The following is a 9746-nucleotide window of genomic DNA, read 5'->3' as shown; positions in this document are numbered from 1 at the left end:
TGGCGTGGCATTCTGGGGAGTGTCCTCAAGGGGAGAGACATTTTCTTCCCACCCGAGGCACCCGAGGCACCTGAGGCACCGAGGACTGGGCAACCCGGCAATGAGCAGACACAGCCTGTCCTCCGGGTGCTTACCACCAGGGAGCACTCGGGTACAGTCCTGGATTCCACATTTTAGGAAAAGCACTAACAAATTATAGTTAATCAAGAAATAGCACACAATGCCATGTGATGGAAGGGGGTTCAAGACAGCAGTAGCAGGGGTCTGGGAGGACATAATCCTAACTCATATACACACACACAGCAGAGTTTTAAGATATGAAAAAATGCACTAACCATAAAAACACCTAAATATTACTACTTTCAAACATTCACCCTACATTTTTGGGCATGGTTAGGCTCTTTAAAAGTATATAAAGTTAGGTCATTTTGTAAGTTGTTTGAAAAAATGTTAAGTGTATTTGTGGAGCATAATCACCCATGAGGCTCGAAGAGCAATTGTGACGACAGTGTATGGCCTGAGGATTCTTTTAGAATGATGCTCTATCAGGTAATCACTGAAGTTAGTAGAAACAAGCATATTTTACATTGTGATCACTTCCATCCACATGCTATAGTTTTTTTAGACACTTTCAAGTTTATTCATTAGAAATCAGAGTTGTTAAATTTTATGAAGATTATTTTCAGACCCCTGTCTTACCACACTGGGTACAGAGACAGGTCATCTTGTAATAAGCATTTTTAGAACGTGAGTCCTCAAGATGTCCCCAAGAATACTGCCCCTCCCTTTATACTAAGTTTTGTACACCCTCAAAGTTTCAGGAAAGAGATATTTATGCTTTGATCCTCCAAGAGGAGTGGAAGTAGGGATTTAAAGCACATAAAAGTTAACAAAGATAGATAAAAAGAAAGCCTAGGTCCAGGTTCTGAGGTCAATAGCCCCAGGAAGGAATTTGCAATGCAGCATTCATGAGAAACTAACCGAGCCATGCCGCTATAAGTGTCTTTGGAAAGGTCACAGCCAGGTCTGTGTTAAGGCTGTCACTTCGTGTGACCTTGAGCAACGGAATTTCTCTGGTCCAGTTCCTCCCTGTAAAACAGGACAGCTACATACTCACAGGGAGGCTGAAGCAGTGTCCAGCACAGCGAGTGCTCAGTAATCCCAACGAGAGCCAACGGCATGACGAATTAATGACAGGTCAGCTTATATTGGTAGTTCCAGATCAAGGGAGGCTGCTGACTCTTTTGGCTCCTTTTGGCTGCATAAACATTCCACTTTGGACCCCAGCAATTCTGTGATTTGCCTTTGCAGGAGGGGCCCAGGCACAGCCAAGTTAGAGAACCCCTGCACTAAACTGTGCTACTCAAAAGCACCCGTGAAGCTAATTCCACCTGAAGGACAGGCTGCGGCTGCCTTCGTTACTTGGCTGCTATTACAACACGGGACACTTAACTGTAGCCTGGATTTGGGGGAGGTGCTAGGAAAGTCCTTTGGGGGCACAACTGGGGAACTTTTAATATGGTCATTATTAGATAGATTAGTTATCTGTGTGCGAACGGTAGTGTGGTTACACAGACCATTATAAAAGAGCACACTCACATGTTTAGGAGTGAAATATGGTGATGTTTACAACTTACTTTCAAATAGTGATGAAAGTGTATCAATCTACTTTGGTTGCCATAACAAAATCCTATGAACAACAGAATTTCTGACAGTTCTAGTGGCTAAAAGTCCAGGATTGATGTGCTGGCCAATTGCTCCTGGCCACTTTCTGTCCTTACATGGCGAGAAGGTAGAACAAGCAAGGGCACCAATCCTATCATGGGGGCCGCACACTCTGATCTCATCTAATACTAATTATCCCCCAATATAATTAGTATTAAATTCCGCCTAGAATGCCATCACATGGGCCCCGCATATGAATTTTACAGGGACACAGTTCAGTCCACAGCAGTATGTGTAGAGAGGAAAAGCACACACCACAGCAAGCTGTTAACTATCTGCAAAGGCAGGGGACGGGGAGGAGTCTACATGGTTTATTACAGGGTGGGGCAAAAGTAGGTTTACAGCTGTGAGGACACAAAAGTTAATGAATCACAACGGCCTGCCTTTTCCATTCAAACTATAAACGTTACTTCTGCCCCACCCTGTATTGTTACTCTTTCAACTTGGAAGATTTTTGAAGCTGCTGGAGACATGAAGCCTGAGAAAAGCTGAATCCCATGAACACTGTCTCCAAGAATGGCAGCATTTTTCCTGCCAATCCAAGGACATAAAGAACTTGCTGGGAGCCAGAGCTGTCCGACCCAGGACATGTTGCTCTCAGCCAGAGCTCAGCTGCTGAGGATCAGCATTCAACTCAGCCTGGAGAACCACAGCAGGGACATGTGCAGGGGCCTCTGCGGCGGGGAGACTGGAACAGCACCTGCAAGCATACACTCCCTGACATGTCTCTCCAGTCATCTTGGAGAAATTTGGGAGAAAAGAGTTAAGAGTCTGGGTATGCATTTGTGTTGATCTAGTGTTTCCCATGAGCAAAATCACACATCGAGTTTCACATTATGTTCCCAATGTCTCCATCAATTGCCTTGGAACAAATCTGCATTCTAGCATAATTGCCTGTGTGACACTACTTTCCACAGGCCATGTGCGTTTTGAGCTCACCACCCTCCCTCTCCAACAAAGCCCTGATTCACCCCTCCACAATCTAGACTTGGGCTTGCTCAAGTCCCCTCCTCTCCTCATTTCCTCAAGTCTTTATCAGCAAAGCTCTATCTCTGTTTCCTCCAAGTTGATCCTACTTTAAAGAACAAAGGACGTAAGTTAGTAGATCAGCACAAAGTGGAAATAGCTGGCTCGTTTCCAGCTGCCAACTGGTCACCTGGAAAGGGCTCAGTGTCTAGACAAAGTGGTTAGCTGTGCCAGCCACCAGCAGAAAAGATCACGACTACTTCCACATGCCAATCTATGAGTAGAAACACTATTCTCAAACTATACAGTCAGGAAGAAATGATAAGCAAAATATGCAGGATTTCCCCACCACCATCTGTCCAAAAATAAACACTCTTTTATACCAATCTTTATGTATTTATTCACACATTTGAAAAAAAAAATCAGGAGTGAAATCATTATGATGACATAAGTAACTGTACAGACCTACCCCAATGCAGTCAAATTCCTCAAAATCAGAACATGAGCTCCTTAACACCTCTGCACTCACACTACTGCCCACATCCACCCATGCCTGGCAATCACAGGCGCTAAGTGCAGACATAACCCAGGGCCTCTTCCTGGCTTGTCAGGTTCTAGGGATGAGAAGAGAGAACTGATCAATAAAAGCTGGGGCTGTTTCGGGCATCTCTGCTCTGCCAGACTCAAAGAAGGCAAGACACGAAACACCGGGCAGTTATTTCCTTGGCACAAAACTTCACAGGCAACAAAAAGGTTGAGGGGCTTAAGTTAGTCTCAGTTTTAGAACCAAGTTAAAAAAAAAAGGGTGGGGGAGAAAAATCTGATCATTTTGATTATTTTTTTAAAGGGGGGAGGAGGAATTTAAAACTTGATCCCTTTCTTCCAGCAGATGGCAGCATGACCATAAGCAGAATCAGCAAGGCCAAACTGATGCATACCATCTGACTGTGACTTCATCCGAACAGCATAGTTTGCTTTTCTTTTAGCTCTGAAGAGAAGAGGAAAAACTTTCAGAGGAACAAGAGAGTCACATAAACCCATTACATTAGTGTTTGGGGCAAGATTTCATCTAATGGCTCACACAGCTTGTCTATAGCTCTGAGAGCTCCAGGGAGTGACCCAACCCCACTCCTCTGCCTTTAGGCTTCTGAGGTGGACAAGTCCTCAGGATCCAACCGTGAGTGTGAAAAATAATGCCTAAATCAAAATGTTTTCTAGACAATGGACTAGAGAAATTCTGTTCAACTCCCAATCCCTACTTATTGACACAAAGATTAAAAATATATATATACTTCAAATTCAATAAGTGAAACACTGAACTAATAAACTTTTAACATCAAAAATATATATTAATGTGGGATGTTTTGAGCATCTCCACTGATCCTATCAAAACAGTAATAATACAGGAAGCTACTGTCTGAAAGGATTCATTTCCCAGTGTTCTTGGTAAATGGGCCAAGAAAGGAGGAGCCAAGCCAAATTAACATAGTGTTTGAATGTAGCCAGTCCAGAAGAAAAGGCTTTGGGTAGTCAGTGGGTGGTATTTGGGAGGCGAAGAAATTTCCTGGTACAAACTTGATGTTCCTAAAGATAGAAGCAAGGTGAGGACAAGGCACTTACACTGCCAAGCAACAGTTCACATCCGTTCAACAACAGGACTACCTAGTACCAAGGGACTCCCAATGACCCCTCAGAGAACCATCCAATGGCCACCTTCACTTTCCAGTTGCACCTTCTGACTAAAGGCAGTCCAATGCTGCAGGACTGATGGTAGAAACTGGAATGTTGGCAGAGGAAACTATTCAGAGGAAGCAAAACAAGTTATCCTCTTCTGGCCTGAGGTGCGGTTTGTTCCAGATTAGCTCAATGGAATACTGAATTGCAAAATGCCTGGCCTGAGAATATGACAACGCCCCCATGCATGCCTCCTTCTTCTCTGTTTTGATAAAGAGAAAAGGCGGTTCTGAATGAAATCCGACACCAGTTGTTGAATTATCTTGCACTGGTGGTTACAGCAGACGCCTTCTAGTACACGTCCCCGTTCTGTCTCAGAGTGATAGGGGCCGAGACAGGACTAGCAGCAGCCTGTCCCTTCTTATCCCAAAGCCCTTCAAGCATACTCGATCCGGGCAGGGCCACAACTACTCTCGTTCTTCCGCTCAGAAGACGGGGTGGCGGCCTTGGCTTCACTACCCATTTCCACAGGCTTAGATGAGATATAGTCCTTTACTTTGATCTCCATGTTCTTGGCTTTCAGAGTGGCCATGTGCAGCTTCTCCAGGAAATCTGGCATGCCTGTTGGCAGAGAGGGGAATGTGAATAGGCTGACAAACCAGCAGTGGGCTCAAAATTCCTTCAATGGTGGAGCCTATCCTTCCTTAATGTATAGGGAGTAAAAACAACCCATGACCTCTGAAATCCTTTAAAAAGGCATGTGAATCAGGCCACTTAAATCCTAAATAGCTCTTTCAGGTGATAAAGACATCACTTTTCAGTGGCACAGCCTATATACCTGCCTATTTTATTTCGGTAAATATCCTCTGCATTCTGCCCCTGCGGTACAAGAAGATTGCAGAAGAAAATCACATCAGGGTGCTTTAAAAGGCAAGACACTGAAAGGGAAAGGTGTAGGCACAGCCGTGATGTGTAGCCTTTGTTAGGACAGCTGCTGCCCCTTTCTCCAGGTGACTGTCCTATAACCACAACATTTTCTCTGCCAGTATAAGTCCCCAATATTATCCAAGAAGAAAAATTTTAAGTGCATTAATGCCCACAGTCCATATTTAAGGCTTCAAGCAAATGCTCTTCTTAAAACTCCCCTAAGCACAGGTCCTTTCTGGGGCTTCATATTTCTCATCCCTCCAAACCCAGCTGGAGGCTTCCACAGCTTTGTAATATCCCAGCACAAGTTTGGAAGGACATTTAATTTCTGCAACAGGGCTCGAGTGACATAAGTACTAATCTTGCTGCTGTCAATAAAAGCTAGAGAAAAACAAAACGCTCAACAGAGGTTCTAGACCAGGGGTGGGCAAACTTTTTGACTCGAGGGCCACAATGGGTTCTTAAACTGGACCGGAGGGCCGGAACAAAAGCATGGATGGAGTGTCTATGTGAACTAATATAAATTCAAAGTAAACATCATTACATAAAAGGGTACGGTCTTTTTTTTTTTTTAGTTTTATTCATTTCAAACCGGCCGGATCTGGCCCACAGGCCGTAGTTTGCCCACGGCTGTTCTAGACCCTGCACACAAGTGCCCACTTACCACTAGAAACCATCCAACTAACACAGTAGCGAGGAAACACAGTCTGGGGATTGTCACTGTATGTCAGCAAGTAGTCAAAGCCATTCTGGAAAAGAAAAACAGCGAAGATGAAGGTACCAGAATGACCCACCACAGCCTCCACTATCCAGGCCCTCAGGATAACCATGACCTGAGTGTGGGTGAGAGTGCCATTTTTTTTTACACTAAGTAGAGGAGTTCATTAACACTGAAGACTGGGAGGTTGGCATCCACAGAAGGCCTGCTTGAAAGGCTGGCGTCTGGGAACTTGGCTCCCAGAGTGTCCCCAGTCAACTGCTAAGGGTGACCCCCGGTGTGTCTATTAGTACAAACCAAGCAATTTATATTGAGCACTTGCTTTCCTACTGGGGCTCTGCAATTTTGTTATGTGCTGGACAGAGGGTGCCTAGGTAACCATCCCCAATAACAGTATCAGGTGCCAGGTGTCTAATGGGCTTCCCTGGGCAGGAACATTACATCCATGTTGCTGCACTGTTGTTGCTGGCAGAAGAATGGGCTCTCTGTGACTCTCACACAGGAAGAAGGCAGGGGAAGCATGTACGTGCCTTTCGTCTTCTGAGGTGGACTCTGCCTTTCCCCCATGGTCCAGCTGTGCAGTCTGATATGTCGCTGTGATGAATCTTAGCTCTGAGGACAACTACATGCTGAGTCCTGTGAGTCATTCTAGTGAATTTTCTAATGTGGGGTGGTCTTGAGTACCCCAACACATACCCACCATGTTTAAAGATCTTAGTCTTTGCCAGAATGGTATTAACTCTACTACTGACAGCAAACATTTACATAGTGCTTAACTATGTGTCAGGAACTGCTTCAATTCTTCACACAAGCCCAGGATGCAGGACCTATTAGCCCTAGTTTTACAAATGAGGAAACTCAGCTCAGAGAAGTTAAATAACTTGGCCCAAGGTCACCCCCCATATACTCAACGAGAGCGAGAGCCAGCATGAACCCAGGACTCTGACCATGGGGCCCATGTATCCACATTTTCTAGGTCAGCCCCCTCACTGCCTGACAGTGTGGAGGAGGAGGACTAAGAGACTTATAGGTGTCCTGATCTTAGGAGGGGGCCGAATCAATTATGCTCCACCCAAAGGAGCAAGAGGGAACTACTTTGTGTCTGCATTTTGTAGGGCAGACGGCCACAACTCCAGGTGACAGACCTAGACTTTCTCTTGTGCCTTTATAACAAAGTCCATATCCTTTTCCCTGAGTGAATGGTTTATTCTTTCATCCAGGTACTCAGTATTAGCTGAATGTCGGCTATATGTCTGGCATTGTGTTAGGTGCTATAAAGAAAAGAAAAATGTGCTAGTCCTTGTCCTTGGGAACTTCCAATTAGTAGGCTAACTGGGTACCTAAATGTGTGCCATAACAGAGCCACAGAGGAATACTAAGGAGAGGTAAGGCCCAGGCAACGGGAATGGGAACAGTACCCACCACAGAGGCCAGTTATAAGACTTAGGAGACACATTTTTTTCAGTCATCACATTATTAATCTTGTTGGTATTACTAGTCTGAGGCTGATTTGTGTGTTTTAGATTAAAGTAAATGAGTGTTACCTTGGGGTGGTGGTGAGAATTTAGATTCAGCATAGGGAAAAAGGGTAGATATAAATATAAATAACAACTATACAATCCTTGCCCTGGACGGCGTGGCTCATTGGCTAGATTGTCAGCTTGTGCTACCAAAAGGTCACAGGTTCGATCCCTGGGTCCGGTTGGGGCTTATGCAAGAAGCAACCAGTCTAGGTGCCTCTCTCACACTGATGTCCCCCCTTCCCCCCGCCCCGCACCTTCTACTCTCTCTAAAAATCAGCGGGAAAATATCCTTGAATGAGGATTAGCAAAACAAAACAAAAAATTCTTCTCTAGAAATAGTTCTGAATTAAACACAAAGATCTCCCAGTAAAAAGAGAGGCATACACCATATTGCCTGAGGTGAACCACAATTTCTATGAGGTTTTTAAAGTCCCACTTCAGGTGGTATAAATAAAACAACTTGAGCCCTGGCCAGTGTGGCTCAGTTGGTTGGATCATCATCGCATACACTGTAAGGTTATGGGTGACCACTTGATGAAACAATAAAACCGTACTAAAGAATACAGTTCATATAGCTTTAAAAGGCAGCACAAAAATATGAAGTGAAGTAGAACTAAAAACAGCAAACATTAAAATCAACATGTACATTCAACAAAAATTTTGCTAAAAACAAACAAAACACCCACTAAGTTAAAGAAAATATTTTCAAAAAATGGCTACAGAATTTTAAGGACGGCAGAGAGTATTAGTCTAACCCAGTGATTTTCAACCATTGTGCCACAAGAATTTTTAAAACATGCAACACCCGACTATTTAGTCAGGGGCACTGACCTCTTTCCTTTAAACTGTTAAATTAAAAAATGACAACAGCCCACACAACAATAGTTGTCTGGTGTGAACGATCAATTATACCTATTTTTTTTGTCAGTTCAGCAAAAATTATATTTTTTGGTGTGCCACAGAATTTAAGTAATTAGCTTAAATGTGCCATAAGATGAAAAGGTTAAATATCGCTGGTCTAACCCTCTCATTTTATAGACAAGGAAATGGAAGTCGAGAAAGGTTATATCTGATCTGCTGATTGTGGTGAAATTTTAATGATTCCTAAAGAAAGCTGCTAACCATAGGCTGAGTTAGGGGCTGTCATCTTCTCTTCTCTCTCAGATAAATGGGACTTTGTCATAGGGGGGTCCTCCAGGTCTATCAGCCCACAGCAGAGGTTCCCAAAGTGTGGTCCCCAGTCCAGTAGCATCAGCCTCATCTGGGAACTTCTTAAAAATGCAACTTTTCAGGCTCCAGCAGATTCTGAGAACCAATGCACCCATGCCCTCTCCATTTCAGATAAAAGGCATTCCTTGAGAAAATTCCAAAGCCACATCACATCACCTCTTGAGTGATGAAACTCACCTCATCAAATGACTTGTGGGGACGGATAACCATTTGGGACTCATATGATTTGACCCTTACGAATTCTGGAGATTCTGGCACACTGGGGTGCTCCACAGCGCTGATAAGGAGAAAAATTAAGGAAACTGAGCAATGTCTACATACAAAATAGCACAGGAGCTAAAGTTATGAGGAAAATCTAAAAAGCTGACGCTAATATTTAAAATACAACAGAGAAGCCCAGCCACAATGGCTCAGTTGTTTGAGTGTCATCCCATACACCGAAAGGTTGCAGGTTTGATTCCTGGTCAGGGCACATACCTGGGTTGTGGGTTCAATCCCCAGTTGGGGAGTGTACAGAAAGCAACTAATTGATGTTCTTCTCATATATCAATGTTTCTCTCTCTCTCCCTCCCTCTGGTGAAGATTAAAGAAATAAAATGAAACTCTCTCCTCCCTGCCTCTCTTCCACTCTCTAAAAACCAATGGAAAAAATACCTTCAGGTGAGGATTAACCCCCCCAAAAATAAATAAATAACAGATGAGTCACCAAGACAAATTAATACAAACGAACTTCTAAAACAAAGTGAGTTTACATGGTAAATCCCAGTTCACTAGGACTTGTGTTGAAGACAGAGCACTTCTTTTTTGAATCATCAATATTAAGAACTGAAGAAATGATTTAATGAAAAGCATATATCCCTTCAAAACTCATGTTCTAGTTGGGATGGATGGGCCTGGGCTTCACTTATATAAGGGCACTGAGAACATGCAAACCCACTACAGACATATATGAGTAAAGGACACAGCTAACAGAACTCAGCAGG

At 43.7% G+C, this 9746-nt stretch overlaps 1 protein-coding gene across 1 annotated transcript in view; it reads right to left on the bottom strand.

Annotated features, from left to right (window-relative positions):
- Positions 1 to 3066: 3066 nt before the first annotated feature.
- The window catches only part of STARD7 (StAR related lipid transfer domain containing 7), an 8445-nt gene continuing 1765 nt past the window's right edge, over positions 3067 to 9746 (bottom strand). The window contains exons 5-7 of the mRNA XM_006761142.2: positions 8941 to 9040; positions 5957 to 6041; positions 3067 to 4986 (exon numbers count right to left, since the gene is read on the bottom strand). Of these exons, the coding sequence (XP_006761205.1) occupies positions 4802 to 4986; positions 5957 to 6041; positions 8941 to 9040 (370 nt within the window). The 3' untranslated portion in view covers positions 3067 to 4801. The remainder of the gene's footprint in view (positions 4987 to 5956; positions 6042 to 8940; positions 9041 to 9746) is intronic.

The sequence above is a fragment of the Myotis davidii genome, unplaced genomic scaffold, assembly GCF_000327345.1.
Source record: "Myotis davidii unplaced genomic scaffold, ASM32734v1 scaffold758, whole genome shotgun sequence".
NCBI classification, from domain to species: domain Eukaryota; kingdom Metazoa; phylum Chordata; class Mammalia; order Chiroptera; family Vespertilionidae; genus Myotis; species Myotis davidii.
The sequence above is the reverse complement of the archived record's forward strand: the minus strand, read 5'-3'. Positions and strand labels throughout refer to the sequence as shown.